The sequence below is a fragment of the Equus asinus genome, chromosome X (assembly GCF_041296235.1).
Source record: "Equus asinus isolate D_3611 breed Donkey chromosome X, EquAss-T2T_v2, whole genome shotgun sequence".
NCBI classification, from domain to species: Eukaryota; Metazoa; Chordata; class Mammalia; order Perissodactyla; family Equidae; genus Equus; species Equus asinus.
Window position 1 is genome coordinate 96133063 of NC_091820.1, and position 20937 is coordinate 96153999.

The 20937-nt window shown below is 44.4% G+C and overlaps 1 protein-coding gene across 1 annotated transcript; it reads left to right on the forward strand.

Moving 5' to 3' along the window:
• The first annotated feature begins 929 nt into the window (after positions 1-929).
• LOC106828893 (nuclear RNA export factor 2-like) lies at positions 930-17997 on the forward strand. Its single transcript, XM_070502594.1, has 20 exons — positions 930-1100; positions 1326-1479; positions 2105-2188; positions 2299-2403; positions 2520-2600; positions 2721-2790; positions 2938-3026; positions 3145-3252; positions 3428-3537; positions 5406-5442; positions 5826-5894; positions 5977-6032; positions 6173-6280; positions 6401-6459; positions 6558-6673; positions 6769-6811; positions 7816-7888; positions 8432-8614; positions 17575-17635; positions 17771-17997. Exons 1-20 carry the CDS (start codon positions 1060-1062, stop codon positions 17813-17815), a joined length of 1692 nt encoding a protein of 563 aa, XP_070358695.1. The 5' UTR covers positions 930-1059; the 3' UTR covers positions 17816-17997.
• The last annotated feature ends 2940 nt before the right edge of the window (positions 17998-20937 follow it).

Below are 20937 nucleotides of genomic sequence, written 5' to 3' on the forward strand. Positions count from 1 at the left end.
TGAATAATACCATGAACTAACAGGATCTACATCGTGTAAATAGGGCACCCAACAACAGCAGACTACAATGTTTTCCCAAGGGTCTATGTAACATGTACCAAGATGGACCATCTCCTGGACCATCAAACAAATCTCAGCAAACTTAAAAAGAATTGAAACCATACAGAGTATGTTCTCTGACCATAATGGAATCAAATTAGAAACCAAGAGTAGAAAGAGAAAGGGAGAATGCCTGAACCCTCGGATATGGTAGTTGATACATCATTCCAGTTGGTCATTCAGACGCCTGTTGTAGAAGAGCTGAAGTTAGAAAGAGCTGTCTCCTGAGCAGAAAGGCATGTCAGGCTAGGCAAAGAGAAAGCTCACTCTGGATATTTCAAACAGGGTGTTGTTGAGAGCTAGGCTGGAGGCTGTTACATCAGTCCCACCTGACGTTAAAGCTTGTACTACACCGGCAAAGGGAGTACAGCTTGCTGATTGTTAGTGGAACCAGTTTGGCGGCCGATTGGCTTTGGGAAGTGAGAGAGGTTCCCTCCCAAGTACTGGTGTGGTTGCTAGAGAGGCCTGAGAGAAGGCAAGATTCAGATACCTTTCTAGTGTATGACTGGTGTCCCATCTAACCCATGGACGCACACGCCTCTGCTCTTTATAAACCCTGCTGCATTTTTTAAGAGATTCAACACAGTTTCCCCCTCCCGCTCCTCCTGCTCTAACATATCTTCCCTGATAGTGCCCTCTGTCAGATAAGGCTCTCCTGTCTGCGCAGGCAGAGGAGTTTCCTTTCTGGAGTTTGTGGGATTGGTCCCTTATGGCAGGTTGGCACCTTGCTTGCCCTACCATGGTGTTAGCTCAAGACGTAGTAGATGGTAAATGGACCACTGATGTGTCTTCAAACTTGTATTGTTGTTCCCCTTTCCAGAATACAATGACAGTGGCAGCTTACCTCGAGGAAGCAATAGAAATTGGAGTTCTTTCCGAGGTAATTTTGGCAAAAGGAACCCTCGTGATCACGGTGGATATGAACCTTGGCCTTCACACCACCAGGAGCATGATGGAAACATGGTGATGAGGGATGTCCAGGAGGACCCCCAAGTAAGATGGTAAGTGACCAGGCAGCCTGGTTTGCGTGTAGCAGCTCCTGGGACTATGCAGCTGTTTCACTCTCCATGGTGATTTCCTTCTCTCACTGGAAAACTGGAGAATACTGGGAGTGGAATAATGGTTGAGCAATCCTAATTGTAGTCCTGCTGTCAGAGAGGCAAAGGTGTATAGAAGACTTTCTTAGCATTGATGGCCACTCCCCTTCTCTGCACTTTCCCCCGCAGGACGCCCTACACTATTCGACACAAAAACAGAAGAGTGAAATGGCATAATGAAGACCATATCCAGAGGGCTGTGTGGAGAAACAGAAAACCTTTGGAGAGAGAAGTGGGGGATAACACAAAAGATGGAACCCCAGGGAGCTGGTTCAAGATCACAGTGAGTGCCCTACAAAACTGTAGGCAATGCACAGGAGAGAAAGGAGAAAGGTCGGGGTTTCGGGGGTTGTGTTGGGCTCATGTAGAGACACTAAGTACTTTGCTGGGGACAGTTTGTAATCTGTCTTTTTTAGTACAAGGAGTTAACCTTCTTGTTTATCTAAGGGCAAATTCAAAGAAGCCATATAAAGTGAACAGGCTGACTGTAGGGAGAACAGAGGAGCCTGTCTAAAGGCAAAGATGAAAACTACTGTCACAAAGGTGGAGCAGCTCCACACTGGATGTCTCAGTTTGGCTGAAGCTGAGTGTGGAGGATCGGGGTCGAGTCTCTGGAGACATTGTCTGAGGTGCCAGCAGGGTCTGCCCTAGGGAGGATCTCCTGGAACTTTACAAAAAGAAGATCATGCCTACCACTTTAAGTTGATTGTTTGGAGGAGAGCTTTGGATAGAGAGAAAAGGAATGTAGGAAATCTATATTTGGCACAAACATAAGAAATCATGCCAGTCGTCCCTTCTTTTGAAATCCTTTGAAGCGCAATAGAAGGTTGGAAAAGAACACTGCTGGGTCTGTTCTCCAGGCTTGATTCCATGTTGTCTCTCTTCTCTCCAACCCTTTTCACCCCCAGATTCCATATGGGAGAAAGTATGACAAGACATGGCTAATGAATTCAATCCAGAGCCATTGCAGTGTCCCCTTCACTCCAGTGGATGTAAGAGACGATGGCGAAGTCAGATGAGTGGGCACAGGAAAGGGGGAGAGCCCTGGCTCGGCAGGGGCCATGGCCTCTGACGCTGTTGCTGTTGCCTTCAATCCCTGTAGTTCCACTACGTGAAAGACTGGGCTCGGTTCTTTGTGCAGGATGCTGGCCCTGCCTCTGCCTTGAGGGATGTGAGCTACAAGATTTGTGGCGTGGAGAACCAAAAGGTGTCTGTTGAGGGCCGTACCTGTACCCAGTCCCGGGGGAGGAGGACAGGCCAGGGGCCGGTGGTCGTCTTTGGAATTAAAGTTCATGGTGCTTACTCCACCTCGCCTTCCTGCAGATATCTATCATTGTTGATCCTTCTGCTGAACCCTACTCTGTGCAGAATAAGTTGGAACCAGAAGAAATGGAGCAGCTGAAGGTAATGCAGATTCAAGGTACATTGTATGCCCACACCCAGACCCACCTCTTCTTCCCCCAGCCCCTGATTTCCCTATCACCACCACAGCCTCAGAGCCTCTCTCTCCATCTCTCCCTGCAGCTGGCCATGAGCAAACGATATGATGTCTCCCAGCAAGCTCTTGACCTCCAAACGCTCCGCTTTGACCCAGGTATGCCTGACAGCAGTAATTCTGAGGCAGGTGAGGACAGAAATATCTGCCTGGGAGGGAGACTTAGGGATGGTGACGTGGGGAGGGGTTGGTGCTGGCCCTGGACCCATCTCAACCTTCTCATTCTCTCTTCTTGGCTTTCTGAAGACTTGGTGGACCATGATATTGATATAATCCTGAATCGAAGAAGCTGCATGGCTGCCACCCTGCAGATCATCGAAACGAATTTCCCCAAGGTGAAGCCTTAGGCCTAGCGCTGGTATTATGATAGGGGGTGGAACAGATGGGATGGAGGACAGACTTGTCTCCCAGGCCCCAGATGTCACCATCACTCTAACTCTTCTTCCTCAAAAGCTGTTGTCCTTGAACTTGTGCAACAACAAACTGTACCGGCTGGATGGCCTGTCTGACATTATACAGAAGGCCCCGACAATCAAGATCCTGAACCTCTCCAAAAATGAGGTGGGAAGAGGGAGCCAACCAAAGTTGGTTGAGAGTGGGTGGTGGTGCTCATCAGAGTGATGACAGGAGGCAGGTGAAGGTGCCTGTGGGAGAGGGTGGGGGCTGGGTGCACAGGGGCCCAGATGTCTGTCTTTCCTTGGGACTCCTTTTCCAGTTTCCTTCCCATATTCCTCAGCTGAATTCCACGTGGGAGGTGGGCAAGATGAAAGGGCTGAAACTTGAAGAGCTGTGGCTGGAAGGAAACCCCTTGTGTAACACCTTTCGAGACCAATCCACCTACATAAGGTCAGTGTGAATCCCTGTCACCCTTCTTGGGGACTTTCACCCATGGAAGCCTGAACGACCCCTGACAATGCCCCTCTGCAGAGGTGGTGGGCCTGGTCCTCTGGGAGGACCACAGGCCCTGCCTTCTCTTTTCTGTGTCCCTCATCTGTGCTTAGAGGGCTCCTTTCCTTCCTCTGACCAGCTCACCTCTTCAGGTGCTCTGGGCTCTGTTTGAGGACTCTGCACCTAGCTTGCTCTAGCATGCTCTCCCAAGAGTATGTTCCAGGCGGCAGCGTTCCCCCTACTCACGAGTACCAGGGGTCACCAGCCTTGAGCCAGATGCTGGTGCCCTGGACTGAGCAGGGCCCTCTGGACCAAGGTCTCATGCTGAGACAGGCCTTCTTGCTTCTGAGCCAATATGGAGTTTCCCTCTCCTGCCCTGAGAGGGATCCTCTTTCCCTTGGTTCAAATGGGTCTCTCCTCCAATCCCAGGCTGCCATGGGAGCTTTCCTACCCCATGCTGAGGTCCGAGGCCCCAGGTGGCTGTCATCATGACATCTCTTCCTCTGGCGCAATGCCAGGAGCTGGGCACTCCTTGGTAGAAAGCTGGGTTCCCTGAGTCAAGGGGCCAGAAGTGGGCCACCGCCACTGAGAGGGCTTCCTGAGGCAGAAGTGAAAGGCAGAGGGCAGAGGTGGCTGAGGAGACAGAAGGAAAGGCCTCTCGGGGGCACTGCCCCTCCCTCCATCCACATGTCACATCATCCTGCCTGGTCCTTCCTTGGAGCCCTGTGTCACCAAAGACGGGTGTGATTCCTCAGACAAGGACTTGACTAAGACAGGCACAGGTGCACAGGGGCCATCAGGAGAGAAGGTGGTGATCACAGAGGGGGCCACAGATCCACAACCCCATGCTGAGCTGGGACCTGACCCTTTACTCCTTCTGGGGAAGGTCTCCTGCCCCCATGGCTCCTCCATTTCCCATTCCCAGCTCAGACTGAGCTCACACAGGTGACAAAGTGTCAACCAGCATCCAAAGGGCCCCCAGCCCAACAAGTGCATGTTTTCCACTCCTACCTCAGGTCCAGGGCCAGCCAGGGTGGATGAAGGAAAGGGCTGCAGCAGGGGAGCCATCACCCCTTTCTTCTCTCTTTTTCCCTGACCTCCACCACCAGGGCTTCTTTATCTTCCCTTTGTTTTACTTTCTCTCTCTCCCTTGTCCCTACTCCCCTATGTCTCTCTCATCTCCCTAATCTCTGTCCTCCTACCTTCACTCCCTCTGTTCTCACCCACTCTCTTCTCATCCCCTCTCCTTCCCTCCCTGCCTCTTGAGCCCGGCCTCACTCACCTCCCTGCCCCAGCATCCTGGGCCATCTCTGGGGATGTCCTGGTCCTGGCAGAATGCTGGACCCCCAGTGAGGTAGCAGAGCCCTGGGCTCCCACCCCATTCCCTCTCCTCTCTGCAGCCTTCAGTGGGGTCTTGGAAGAAGGAAGGGGGGCAGGGAGGGGAAGGAAGCCCTGGACCTGGGCTCCAAATGCTATGTTGTGCATGGGAAGGAGTCAGAGCAGTGTAGGTGAGAGCCACCCAGGGGGAAGGAGAAGGAGGGAGGGAAGCCAGGAGGAAGGGAAGGCAGGAGAGAGGGAATATGAATGTGAAGGTGTGGAGTGAGATCTAGAGACTGCGCCTCTCAGACAGTCCATATGACAGATGCTCAGTGCTCAGCGGGGAAGTGGACCCAATAGCCTTGAAATCAGAGGCTGAGTTGGGCAAAGGGGGCTTCTGGACGGGCAGAAGACACTGGGCTGTGTTTATGGTATCAGTATTTTAAATCAAAGGAAGTGCTGCAGCCCCGAACTATCAACCACTTCTTTCTATTTTCGGTTTTGGACAGTGCCATCAAGGAATATTTCCCCAAGTTGTTACGCCTGGTAAGTGCCTACATTTGTGATTGTCTCTCGCTCACATTGATGACCTCCACATCTGTCCCCAAGCCCTTTGGGGCTCGCCTAGGTTATATGTTTGCATGAGACCTTTATCCATTTTAAGGGACAGGGACTCCTGAGAAAGACATGAATATATTTGGTGGGAAAATGCCCATGCTAACGCCCACACACACAAAAAGCTGCGTTTAATAGTAGAGACTTCCAAGACCTCATGATGAAGATGCCCACTGTAGTCTTGCCCATGGATTTTCCAGGGCCCTTTCACACCTGACCTCTGACCCTCACCCTCTCCTGGGCCCATCCTTTTCCCTGATCATCTAGGGCCACCTCCCTGGTCCGCACTGCTGACTTCCTCTTCCCTTCTCCAGGATGGCCAGGAGTTACCCTCACCAATTATCGTTGACATTGACATCCCATACTTAATAAAGCCCTGCAAGGTGAGGAAGAAGGGCAAAACAACTATGAGGTATCAAAGGAGGTTTTATCAGCCACATGATCTCAAATGTCTTTTGATTCCAGGAAAGCTATAAAGGATCTGAGATGCTGAAGAATCTAGTCCTGCAATTCCTGCAGCAGTAAGTACTCCTGGGAGCACAGGAATGGGGAAGACTGGGACAGGCCAGGCCACCCAAGCACAGATCTGCTTGTAGGAGTTTTTGAGTCTCATTTGAGGTCCATACAACAGAAATAGACTGTCTTCATTGCTCCCCCACAGGTATTACTTCATCTATGACTCTGGAGACCGACGGGGTCTTCTTGGTGCTTACCACGATGAGGCCTACTTCTCCCTGAGCATTCCCTTCAACCCCGAGGACTCAGCTCGGTGAGTAGCACAGCTCAGACTCTGTTCCTGGTCCCTGTGGCTCCCAAGCAGACACAGGCCAGCTCCTGGAAATACCCACACTGGACAGATCACCACCTCCTGTTCCTCTTTCTCTCCCAGAAGCAGCTTGTGCGAGTACGTCAAGGATAACAGGAATATAAAGAAGCTCAAGGACCCCTGTGCGTGTGGGAAGATTGGGCAGGGAAAAGGGGCGTGGAGGGGTCAGTCAAGGCCCAGGGTGTGGCAGTCCCTGACCTTCACTCTCATCCCCCCACAGACCTGCGGGTTCAGCTACTGAAACATACAAAACATGACATCGTGCTCTCCCTCTGTGTGTTGCCCAGAACTCAGCACGACTTCAGCTCCTTTCTGGTGGACATGTGGTACCAGACGGTGAGCACCTGCTTCCTCCCTCAGGCTGGCCCAGAAAGCCGCAGGTGGGTAGGAGGTTTAGGTGGTGACTGAGCCCCTGGGCTCTTCCCTTTCAGGAAAGGGTGCTGTGCTTCTCTGTCAACGGGGTGTTCAAGGAAGGTAAGTGTATGTGGAGTCCCCACCCCAGATGCCCCACTGCTACCTCCCCTTGGCTGGGCTCCCTCTCAGAACTCTCCCAGCTTCCCTGATCCCTTCCCCTCTCCTCCTACTGCCTCTGTGTTCTTCAGTCCCCACTCTGACCTCAAAGAATGAACTGCATTATTTTTAAATGATAAATTCAATGAAAATTCAGAAATACCTTCTATGCTGCCAAAAGAAAAAAATTAAAATGAGAAAAGTGGGGAGAACATATTTACAAACAATATTGCAGACTTTGTGCTAATGTGCCTGTATATAAAGGACTTTTGCTAACCAGGGGCAAGAGACACAAAGATATCAATAATTAATTTAGCTAAAAAGCAAAATGTTTCTCCAATAAATGTCTGCATGGAGTCCAAACCATATTGTTCCAAGAAATGAAAATCCAGAGATGCCACAATGAGTCCCCACCCAAGATGCCCCACTGCTCCCTCTCCCTGGCTGGGCTCCCTCTCAGAACTCTCCCAGCTTCCCTGATCCCTTCCCCTCTCTTCCTACTCCCTCTGTGTTCTTCAGTCCCCACTCTGCTTCCAAACCATCCTGGTCTGACCTGTGTCCATGCTTGTCTGCCCTGCACAGCTCAGGCATCAGGGACACAGGCTGTGGAGTTTGATGTCTCTCATCCCAGATACTTACTCTGTGAACTTGGGCCAGTTACTTAACCTCTAAGTTTCCTCACTTGCGAAATGGGACTAATGACATCCACCTCTTGGGTAGCTGTGAAAAATGAATCAAATGAACTTGTGAAGTAGTTGTCACAAAGCCCAATACACAGTAGGGTCCCTGGACTGGGAGCAGATTGCTCCTATTGTTGCCCTCTCCATTCCCAACACCCTGACTCCCAGTGAACAACTGTCCCCTTCAGCATGACTATCAAGTTAGACCCTGACTGGGTAATTCTGTGTGAGCATGTAAAGCATGTGCGACTCTAAGAGGGTATTGTTGTTTGTTATTTGTCTTTAAAGTGGTAGGAAAGTCTCAGAGTTCTGTTCGTGCCTTCACACGAACCTTCATCATTGTCCCTGTCAGCAATTCCAGGTGAGTGCTGTGTCGTGCGTGGGAACACCCATCCCAGCCTGGGCTCAGTGGTGTGGGAATGAGGTGGTGTGGACTTTGGGGTTTTCTCAATATTGTAGAAAGCCACCAGTTAGATCCAAGGAGAAGTCTAGCCTAGTGGGTAAGAGCATGGGCTCTGGAGTCAGAATACCAGGCTCTTTTACTGACCCTAACCCTCACTAGTTGTGTGACCTTGGTTAAGTCACATGACCTATCTTATTCAGTGTCTTCCTCTGAACATGGAGATCAGACTGTCCACCCCTTGGGCTATTGTACAGCGTAAATGCAAGTGTAAAATTGTCCTTGGGTTGCAGGTAAAGTACAAATGTAGTGAAGCTGGTAGACAGTCTCTCCAAAGGTGAGCTCTGTAAGAGGGGTAGAGGTACCAGCTAAGGAATCTGGGAGGCAGGCACAGTATAGGGTATGGAAGGAATCTAGTTGCTGAGTGGCAGTGGGAGCAAGATCATTGTTGGGGGTGTAGAGGTCTCGACCCATCAGTTCTCTGGGGGCCCATTTTTCCTCCAGTCTATGCATCGTGAACGACCAGCTTTTCCTGAGGGACACCACCCCCAACGAGACTCAGAGTCCATTCTTCATGCCAGTTCCCACACCCACCTCCAGATCCATGCCCACTGTCTCCCAGGAGCAGCAGGAAATGGTGCAGTCTTTCTCCACCCAGTCTGGGATGAACCTCGAGTGGTCTCAGAAGTGAGTGCTGGGTGTGCATGGGAATAGGGGCGAGCTGGGACAGCTGGGGGGGTGAATCAGGAAAACTTGCAGGCTATTTGGAAAAATAACTTTTTGGATATTTTGCTTCCAAAAGAAATCGGGCCCATGAAAAAGGTATCATACTATTATATATGTAAAGGATTTTTAAAATAGTATAATGCTCAATGACATTATCTTGGATATGAAAAATCTGAAAGAATCCACCAAAAAACTACTAGAACTAATAAACAAATTCAGCAAGGTTTCAGGATACAATACCAATATACAAAACTCATTTATATTTCTATGTACTTGCAATGAACCATCCAAAAATTAAATTAAGAAAACAAGCCCATTTATAGTAGCATCAAAATAGCAAAATATTTAGAAACAAGTGTAGCAAAAGAAGTGCAAATCTTATACTCTGAAACCTGTAAAAGTTTTGGAAAAAAATTAAAGAAGAAATAAATAAATGGAAGGACACCCCATTTTCATTGGTTGGAAGACTTAATATTGTTAAGATGGCAGTAACACCCAGAGCAATCCTATAGAATCAATGCAATACCTATCAAAATCCTTCCATGAAAACAATGACAAGGCTATCCTAAATGTCATGTGAAAGTGCACCGAAACAATCTTGAGAGAGAAAAAAGTTAGGGGACTCACACTTTCCGATTTCAAAACTTGCTACAAAGCTAGAGTAATCAAGACTGTGTGGTACTGGCATATGGACAGTATATGAATCAATGGAATGGAATTCAGAGTCTACAAATAAACCTTCACATTTATGACCAATTGATTATCAACCAGAGTGCTGGAAAAAATCCAATAGGGACAAAGTAGCTTTTTCAAGAAATGGTGCTGGGACAACTGGATATCTATGTTGACCTGTGATTCACACTCTGTACAAACATAGACTGAAAAATAGATCAAACATCTAAAAGTAAGAGCTAAAACCGTAAAAATCTTGGAAGAAAATATAGATGTATGTTTTCATGAATTAGGCAACCATTTCTTATATATGACACCAAAAGCACAAGTAACCAAAGAAAAAATAGATAAATTGGACTTCATCAAAATTAAAAGCTGTTGTGCATCAATGGACACTATCAAAAAGTGAAAATTCCACCAGCAGAATGGGAGAAAACATTTGCAAATCACGTATCTGAGAAGAATATATGAAGAACACTTGCAATTCAAAATAAAAAGACAAAAAAGCCAAATAAAAAAGTGGAGAAAGGGAGACGTCATCAGCATGGCAGTGTGAGAGGATCCTTTTGTCTCTTTCCTTCAATCTACAGTGAGTAAAACATCCACAACACAACAAAGGCTACATGGCACAACACACCAGGATGCCAGAAAGATCCACACTTTGGTACATATAAAGGTGGGTGAATTGGAGCACATAAAGGAGGCTAAACAGGGGACCAGCAGAGGTAGAGCCTAGGATCCTGGATCCCCAGTAGCAGCAGCTGAGCCAGCTACCCTCAGCCAAAGAGAACTCAGTGAGCAGCAGCAGAGGTGCAGGTGCAACGCCAGACAGTCAGCTTGGTGGCACCTCTGGCCACAGGAAGAAGAGCAGCAGCAGAGATGGAGCCCTATGATCCTAGGCCCCAAGCCTCAGCTCGGAGCCTGGTAGCAAAGGCAGAGGTGTGCACAGGACCCCTACATCCCAACCACTGAGGCACCTGTGACCACAAGTTAACAGGCAACAGCTGAAATGGCGTACCGTGAACCTGGCTCCCTCCCCACCTTTCCCCTACCCCCACCATGGAGGTGGAACTTCTGACTCAGGTGATCCCCAATGAGGCTGAGGTTGTCAGCCATCCCTGTGCCCCCAGCAGCAAAGCCAGTGACTGACTGCAGCAACGCCAGCAACAGCAAGGCATCAGTGACTCCCAGAAGCACAGGCCGTGATGACAAGAATATCAGCAACAACCCAAATAGAGGCAGTGGAGGGTGGACCATGAAGATCTTCAAATATAGCCTGAGGCAGCACAGGTACCAGAGACCAAAAACTGGCACTAGAGGACCACCTACCATAAAGAAAGAAAGAATTCTAATATCCAAGCAGTTGAAAAGTTTGAATCATAACAAAGCTATACCTAAATAGAAAACGTGTTTGCTACAGCAAAAGTGGCAGTAGAGGAATAACTCTGCAAGCACCACAAAAAGCCATGATACTGTGGCATTACAGAAAGTAAACAGTTCTCCAGAAATCAAACATGAAGTCCTGGAAGATTATGATCTAAATGATAAAGAATCAAAATATCTGTAATGAAGAAACTCAACAAATTATGAGAAAACTCAGAAAGGCAGTTCAGTGAGCTCAGGATGAAACCAATGAACAGAAGGAATACTTTACCAAGGAGATTGAAACTTTGCAGAAGAACCAAACGGAAATTCTGGACCTGAAGAACTCAATAAATGAGATTAAGAATGCATTAGAAAACATTGGAAGTAGAGAACATCAATGGAAGAAGGAATTAGCAAGCTTGAAGATAGAAACCTAGAAATGATACAGGTGGAAGAGGAGAAAGAACTAAGACTTTAAAAAAAATGTAGAAATTCTATGAGAATTATCTGACTCCATTATAAAGAGCAACATAAGGATAATGGGTACCCCAGAAGGAGAAAAGAGAGAGAAGGGAGCAGAGAGCTTACTTAAGGAAATAATAGCTGAATACTTCCCAAACCTGTGGAGGGAACAGGATATACAAATCTACAAAGCTAGTAGAACACTCAATTATCTCAATGTAAAAAGACCTTCTCCAAGACACATGATAATAAAACTGTCAAAAATCAATGGCAAAGAAAGAATATTAAAAGAAGCCAAGGAGAAAAAGAAAACAACGCACAAAAAATACCCATTAGGCTATCAGCAGACTTTTCAGCAGAAACCCTACAGGGGTTTCAAAATATTGTAAGATAAGAATTGTCAGCCAAGAATACTCAACCCAGCAAAGTTATCTTTCAGATATGAAGGAGAAATAAGGGCTTTCCCAGACAAACAAAATCTGAGGGAGTTCATTGCCACTAGACCTGCCTTATAAGAAATGTTGAAAGGAGCCCTCCTACCTGAAACAAAAAGGCAAAGGTATACGAAATTATGAACAAGATGATAAATAGATACACAGAATCATAAAAATTGTAAATCTGAATCAGAATAAGACAGTATATATTTAATTATAAAGTAAAGATTAAAAGGAAAGGAAGCATTAAAAATAACTGTAACCATTTCAACTTGGTAACAAACTCACAATACAAAAAGAGATAATTTGTGGCGACAGAAACAGAAGAGGAAGAGGGAAAGGACAGAACCTGCATGGGCAAATGGAGATAAGATGCTATTAGCAGAAAAAAGACTATCTTATCTATGAGAACTTTTGTGCAAAACTCATGGTAACCATGAAACAAAAATTCAGAACAGAATCACAAAATGTAAAAAAAGAGAAAACTGAGAAACACATTGCAGAAGACCACCAAACTGAAATGTCAGACAGAAACACAAGGAAAAACAAACAACAGAAATATAGAACAATCATAAAACAAAAGATAAAATGGCAGAGGTAAGTCCTCCTATATCAATAATCACTCTAAATGTAAATGGATTAAATTCACCAGTCAAAAGACACAGAGTGGCTGGAGGGGTTACAAAACAAGACTCAACAATATGCTGCCTCCAGGAGACCCATCTCACCTCTAAAGACAAACATAGGCTCAAAGTGAAGGGATAGAAGATGATAATCCAAGAAAATGGCCACCAAAAGGAAGCAGGTGTAGCCATAGTTATATCAGTCAAAATAGATTTCAAAGAAGATAACGAAATAAAGATGAACACTATATAATGATAAAGGGGACAATCCACCAAGAAGACATAACGTTTATAAATATATATGTACCTGACATAGGGGCACCAAAGTATATAAAGCAATTATTAACAGACCTAAAGGGAGAAACTGACAACAGCACAATAATATTAGGGGACTTTAATACCCCATTTACACCAATTAATATAGAGATCATCCAGACAAAAAGTCAACAAGGAAACATCGGCGTTGAATGAAACATTAGACCAGATGGACTTAATAGATGTGCATAGACTATTCCATCCAAAAGCAGCAGAATACACATTCTTCTCAAGTGCACATGGAACATTCTCAAAGACAGACCACAAGTTGGGAAACCAAACAAATCTCAATAAAGTTAAAAAGATTGAAATCATATTGAACATATTTTTTGACTACAATGGTATGAAACTAGAAATCAACTACAAGAAAAAAAGCTGGAAAACTCACAAATATGTGGAGACTAAACATGCTACTGAACAACCATTGGATCAATGAATAAATCAAAGGAGAAATCAAAAAATACCTGGAGACAAATGAAAATGAGAACACAACATACCAAAACCTACAGGATGCAGCAAAAGCAGTACTAAGCATGGCCAACCCCATGGCCAAGTGGTTAAGTTTGAACGTTCCCGCTTTGGGGGCACAGTGTTTCACCAGTTCGGATCCTGGCTGTGGACATGGCACCACTCCTCAGGCCATGCTGAGGTGGCAGTCCACATAGCACAACCAGAAGGACCTACAACTAGAATATACAACTACTTACTGGGGGCTTTGGGGAGGAGAAGAAGGAAAAAAAAAGGGAGGTTGGCAATAGATGTTAGCTCAGGTGCCAATCTTTGAAAAAAAAAAAGCAGTACTTAGAGGATAGTATATCACAATTCAGGGCTACCTCAAGAAACAAGAAAAATCTCAAATAAACAATCTAAAATTACACCCAAAGGAACTATAAAAAAGAACAAACGAAGTCAAAAGTCAGCAGAAGGAAGGAAATAATAAAAATGAGAGTGGAAATAAAATAGAGACTAAAAAAGACAATAGAAAAGATCAGTAAAACTAAAACCTGGTTCTCTGAAAAGATGAATAAAATTGACAAACTTCTATCTAGACTCACCAAGAAAAAGAGAAGGCTCAAATAAATAAAGTCAGAAATGGAGGAGGAGAAATTGGATACCACAGAAATACAAAGGACTACAATAGAATACTGTGAAAACCTATACACCAAAAAATTGGATAACCTGGAAGAATTGGATAAATTCTTAAAATCATATAACCTCCCAAAACTGAATCAAGAAGAAATAGAGAATCTAAATAGATCTGTCACAACTAAAGAGATTGAAACAGTAATCAAAAATCTCCCAAAAAATACAAGTCCAGGACAAGATGGCCTCCCTGGTGAATTCTACCAAACATTCAAAGGAGATTCAACACCTGTCCTCAGACTCTTCCAAAAAATTGAAGAGGATAGGATGCTTCCAAACTCATTTTTATGAGGCCAACATTACCCTGATATGAAAAAGAGACAAGGACAACACAAAAAAGGAAAATTACAGTCCAATACCACTGATGAACATCAATGCAAAAATCCTCAACAAAATATTAGCAAATCAAATACAACAATACATTAAAAGGATCATATACCACAATCGAGTGAGATTTATTCCAGGGAGGCAAGGATGCTTCAACATCCACAAATTAATCAATATGATACACGACATTAACAAAATGAAAAATATAAATCACAGAATCATCTCAATAGATGCAGGGAAATCATTTGATAAGGTTCAGCATCTCTTTATGATAAAAACTCTCAGTAAAATAAATATAGAAGAAAAATATCTCAATATATGAAATGCCATACATGACAAACCCACAGCCAACATCATACTCAATGGGGAAACACTGAAAGCCATCCCTCAGTGAACAGGAACAAGACCAGGGTTCCCACTCTTGCCACTCTTATTCAACATAGTATTGGAAGTTCTAGCTGGAGCAATTAGGCAAGCAAAAGAAATAAAATACATCCAAATTTGAAAGGAAGAAGTAAAACTGTCACTATTTACAGATGACATGATTTTATATATAGAAAATCCTAAAGAATCCACCAAAAACTATTAGAAATAATAAATGAATATAGTACAGTTGCAGGGTACAAAATCAACATACAAAAGTCAGTCACATTTTTAAACAGTGACGACAAACTAGCAGAAAGAGAAGTCAAGAATACAATCCATTTATAATCACAACAAAAAGAATAAAATATGTAGGAATAAACGTAACCAAGGAGATAAAGGACCTGTACACTGAAAACTATAAATCATTATTGAAAGAAGTCAATGATGAAATGAAAAGAAGGAGAGGTATTCCATGCACATGGATTGGAAGAATAAACATAGTTAAAATGTCCATACCACCTACAGCAATCTACAAATCCAATGCAGTCTCAATCAGAATCCCAATGAGGTTCTTCATGGAAATAGACAAAGAATCCTAAAATTCATATGGGGCAACGAAAGACTCTGAATAACTAAAGCAATCCCGATAAAAAAAGAACAAAGCTGGAGGAATCACAATCCCTGAATTCAAAATATACTACAAAGCTCTAGTAATCAAAACAGCATGGTACTGGTACAAACACGGACACACAGATCAATGGAACAGAGTTGAACGCCCAGAAATAAAACTACACATCTATGGACAAAGGAGCCAGGAACATACAATGGAGAAAGGAAAGTGTCTTCAATAAATGATGGGAAACTGGACAGCCACATGCAAAAGAATGAAAGTAGACCATTATCTTACACCATACATAAAAATTAACTCAAAATGGATTAAAGACTTGAATGTAAGACCCGAAACCATAAAACTCCTAGAACAAAACATAGACAGTATGTTCTTCAACCTTGGTCTTAGCAGCATCTTTCTGAGTATGTTTTGTCAGTCAAGGGAAACAAAGGAAAAAAATAAACAAGCAGGACTACAGCAGACTAAAAAGCTTCTGCACAGCAAAGGAAACTATCAACAAAACAAAAAGACAGACTACCAATTGGGAGAAGATATTTGCAAATCATATGTCCAAGAAGGAGTTAATATCCCAAATAATTAAAGAACTCATACAATTCAACAACAAGAAACAAACAGCTCAATGAAAACATGGGCAGAGGATCTGAACAGGCATTTTTCCAAAGAAGATATACAGATGGCCAAAAGGCACATGAAAAGATGTTCAGCATGACTACTTATTAGGGAAATGCAAATCAAAACCACAATGAGATATCATCTCACCTCTGTCAGAATGGCTATTATTAAAAAGACAGGAAATAAGTGTTGGAGAGGATGTGGAGAAAAGGGAACCCTCGTACACGGCTGGTAGCAATGTAAATTGGTGCAACCACTATGGAAAACAGTATAGAGATTATTCAAAAAATTAAAAATAGAAACACCACATGATACAGCTATTCCACTTCTGGGTATTTAAAGAACACAAAGACACTAATTCAAAAAGATATGTGCATCCCTATGTTCACTGCAGCATTATTCACAGTAGCCAAGACTTGAAGACAACCTAAGTGCTCATCAATGGATGAATAGATAAAGAAGATATGGTATGTATATACAATGGAATACTACTTAGCCATAAAAAGGTGAAATGTTGCCATTTGCAGCAACATGGATGGATTTTGAGGGTATTAGGCTAAATAAAAGAAGTCAGACAGAGAAAGACAAGTATCATATGATTTCACTCATATGTGGAAGATAAACAAACATACACATAGATACAGAGAACAGATTGGTGGTTACCACGGGGGAAAGGGAGGTGGGGGAGGGCAAAAGAGGTAAAGGAGAATATGTGTACAGTGACAGACAGAAACTACACTTTTGGTGGGGAGCACCATGTAGTCTATATAGAAGGCAAAATATGATGTACACCTGAAATTTATACAATGTTATAATCAATTATAACCTCAATGTTACATCAATTAAAAAAATGGAGAAAGATCTGAATAGACATTTCTCCAAAGAGGATATACAAATGACCAAGAAGCACATGAAAAACTTCTCAATGTCATTAGTCATTAAGGAAATGCAAATTAAAACCGCAATGAATTACCACTTCACACCCAGTAGGATGGCTTTCATCAATAAAACGATTGATAACAAGTGTTGGTGAGGATGTGGAGAAAGTGGAATTCTCCTGTATTACTGGTGGGAATGTAAAATGGTGCAGTAGTTGGGGAAAACATTTTGGCAGTTCCTCAAAATGTTAAACATGGAGTTACCATATTACCCAGTAGTCCCACTCCTAAGTATCTACCAGGAGAAATGAGGTCATACGTTCACTCTAAAACTTGTACAAGAATGTTCACAGCAGCATTATTCATAACAGCCACAAAGTGGAAACAGCCCGAAAGTCCTTTAGCTGGTGAATGGATAAATAAATCTGGTACATCGATATAGTAGAATATTATTCAGTCATAAAAATGAACACAGTTCTGATATATGCCATGACATCGATGAGCCTTGAAACCATGCTATGTGAAAGGAGCCAGTCACATAAGGTCGCATGTTGTATGATTCCACTTATATGAAATGTCCAAGACAGGCAAATCCACAGAGACCAAAAGCAGACGAGTGGTTACCGGGGTCTGCGGTAAGGGGAGGAATAGCGAGTGATCTCTAATGGTTAAGGAGTTTCTTTTTGAGATGATAAAATTACTTTGGAATTAGAAGGTAGTGATGGTTGCACAATCTTGTGAATATACTAAAAGGCACGGAATTGTACACTTTAAAATGGTATGTGCATTATATCTCAATAAAAAATGATTGGAAACTTGTATTCCTAAAATTTTCATTTGTTATTTTTCTTGAACATCTTTATCAATATATATTAAGCTCCCTCGTTCTTTTGCACAGCTCTGTTTTTCAGTTTTGAATGCTAGTGATAGACATTTGGGTTTTCCCTGGGTCTTTCTTCATCATTACTCATAGTGCTCGTTCTGGTACATGCGTCCCAGCAAAAACGTGGCATAGATTTAGCGGTGGCACTGCGTGGTCAGCGTGTCTGTACTGCGATACTAATGGAGATCACCTGTTCTTCTCCCATTCCAGGTGCCTTCAGGACAATGAGTGGAACTACACCAGAGCTGGTCAGGCCTTCACTACGCTCAAGGTGAGGTCTTGGAATCAAGTGGGTTAAAGCTGGATGTTTCTGGGCCTTCAGGAAGGCCAGGATGGTGGAGCCCAGTGGCCTGGAAATGAAACTCAGGGAGCTGGCCCTTCTGACATCCTGACTCCTTCCCTCCAGACAGGGGGCAAGATCCCAGAGGAGGCCTTCAAACAAATCCCCTGAAAGGAGCCCTTGGATCTCGTCTTTGCCTTCATCCACGTCATCTTTGTTTCTCTTTTCTGCAGCCTATGGCCATGCCCATGCCTGGGGTGGGAGGCCTGGCTGACTGAGAAGGCAAAGTTAACTTGTAGGCCGGGTAACATAACAACCTGAAGGGTCAGTTGTTCTGTGTATTTTCCCCACTCACGATTGCTGTTTATTTGCATAATAAAGAGTGACGTTGCACGTTGTATGCTGTGTGTCCTGGATTGCTCTTGCCCTGCCCCAACCGTGAGCCAATGGCTCCAGGACTGAAAGGCCCTGCCCTCTCCTCCTGCCCCCCATTCACCCTGGCAGTCCCTAGCGGATACCTCAGGCTTGAGTCCATAGGTAGTTTGTCAGTAAATCCTGTGAGAAGGGACACACGCTGCTTCCAGAGATTGGCCTTTGCAGGCAGTGTGAATCAGTCAGTTGCTCTGCCTGAAGGCCCGCAGAAACAAGCATGTGACCTGGCACAAAGGGGCTTCACAGAGGATGCCTTCTGCCTGGTGAGGGCTGTGGAAGGAAGGAAGCTGAGGACTCACATATTTGACTTCTTATTCCCCATCATTTGAATGTTTTCGAAGACCACACCATGAACAATTTTATGGTTTGCACACAGGGGAATGGGAAATGGGCCTTTTCACACCTCTCACCATGCTTCCATTTGTCTTCTCATCCAGGCACTGTACCGCCCCCTCCCCCTTCCTCAAGGTGGCCTGTGGGAGGGATCTCACTTTAGCACCTGAGAGGGAGGGAGGGAGAGCCAGCCTGTCTGCCCAGTGCCTTTCTCAGGGAGCTGACACCAGGTGCTCCAGGTCCATGTGTCTGAGGAGGTTCAGTCGTTCCTTCTCACTTCCAAACAACAATAGCATGTGATCTCACGTTCTGGTCAGTTCTGTGCGACCATTCTCATTGACTAGCAATTAGTAGTTCAGAATTTCAGGCAAGAGTTGAAAGAGACACTTACACAATTCATTTTCCACACTTCCGTGACGTTTGCACTTTAGACGACAAGCAGGCATAACTTTTGAAATGAAAATAACAGCAATAACAAATTTCAACTTAGAATCTTATAAATGATGACATAGGTGAGGTACCACCTGTTTACAAATTATGCCTCTATTTTTGGGTCTCGCGTACTACCGGTATTTCCAACCACTTGCCACTTTTCCATTCTTTATGTATATTTACATGAAGGATCCATACATTGGCGCGTGCATGTCTTAAAAATATGAACTAAGGGGATAATTGCCATTACATAAGGAATAATTCCATGTTATTCTATGTGGTACCTCAGTGATCAAAGTCTAGTCTCGGCCTTCTCACCTAGAGTACAGAGACCACAGTGCACACTTCTCAGCCGCACCCTGAGGAATAGAGGCAGTCTCACACGTTAGCAAACAGTCGCACTGTCTGGCTCAACTCAGGCTCTCCGAGCTGTCTGAGTTCCCTCATGGGCAGGGGCATTGGAAACCATTGCATGGCCCGTCTACTTCGTCTCTTTACATCCTCAGGCTTCCACATCCTCGGGCTCCCTCCCTAGCCACCTCAGATGCCACAGTCTTCCAGTTACTCATTCTCCTGCCGGTTCCCTCAATTCCCTAGGGCCCATGACCTGGGCAAATACTGACCCTGCTATCTTCTTCCTCATACAGAGGTCTCTGTGCAAACTGTCCTGCTGGACAGGTTTTTGGAAGTGTAAAATGAGGCAAAATGTGTGCTTTGCAAGATTGTTTCTGAAGATGGTGGCAACAGGTACTCTTATACATTGTTTCTGAGGATGGAAATTAGAATATCAATTTCTTAGTGTCATTTGGAACAATTTCATCATATATGCATACATAAGTATGTATGTACACACATTTTATATATATAGAATCATATGCAGTTTTGTATCCATTTCATCTTAGTTATCAAATGCATTAACACAAAACTGTTTATAACATTCACTTTTTGTGCCTTAAGTTTTTGTAGGATGTCTAGTAAAAACTTTCTTTTATTCTTGACATTGTTAATTTGTGTGTTGATCGTGTGGAGTGTGAGATAGGAAGGCTGATTAGGAGGGAAAGCATAAAATGGGAGTCCCAGCCTGGAGGATCCATTGACAGCTGCTCTGTTCATTTCCCTGGGCCCTGGCACACTCTGCTTAAGGATAGGGTTGCAGGGAGGCTGGGGCTGTGGAATTCATGTAGGATTAGCTTCATGAAGAGGCATTATTTTCTGTATGTTCCTTCTTTTCCTGCCCATCAAGTACAAAGGCATCAAGTTCATGGACACCGCCAACAAGGTGCACTTATTACAAAGGATGCTGGTGGTGGTGAGTGGCGGGCCTCTCCCTGTCCCCCATCAGACTCAACATCTCCAGGGAAGGAGCCCCAGAAGTAGCTGCAGGACCTGCAGGGGGAGTAGCCTGATGATGCCCTTTTCCATCTTTCACGTCCAACTAACTTGTGCCTTCCCTTGGAATACCTCTGGCTCCTGTGTGGTACTCTCCACTCCCAGCTCTTTGTCCCAGAACTTGTCACTGAACTGATGCCCTTACACCTTGGATCCCTGCCTGTAGCTCCCACCTCCAGCTTTAGTGCATAATTGCTGATCTTCCTAAATATGGATTCCATTTATCCTATTTGCTTGCTCATAAGGCTTTAACGATATCGTTCACTTAATAATCACAGTATTTCCCTCCAGCCACTGCTCCTTATGATCCTCCCATCCTGTAACTCCTGTGTTGAAGAAAAGCAGTGGTTGGATGAGAATACTTCATCCAGGGCATAAACTTCAGACCTAGATCATGCAACATTAGACACTATCCTCACCTCCACCAAAATAAAATAAAGCAAAGAGAAGTGGTGTTTGGCTGTTCTTAGCACCCTAAGCTGCATCAAAGAAACATGGTGAAGTAACGGTGGGAGGGCTTTCTGGGAGTTGAGGAGAGCAAGTGTCCGTGACAGGGCCTGAAATTCTGCAATTGCAACAGGATCCCAGGTGTAATGGCTCATTTTATGTGTCAACTTGGCTAGACCATGGTACCCAGATATTTGTTCAAACGTTATTATAGATATTTCGGTGAAGGTGTTTTCTGGATGAGATTAATATTTAAATTA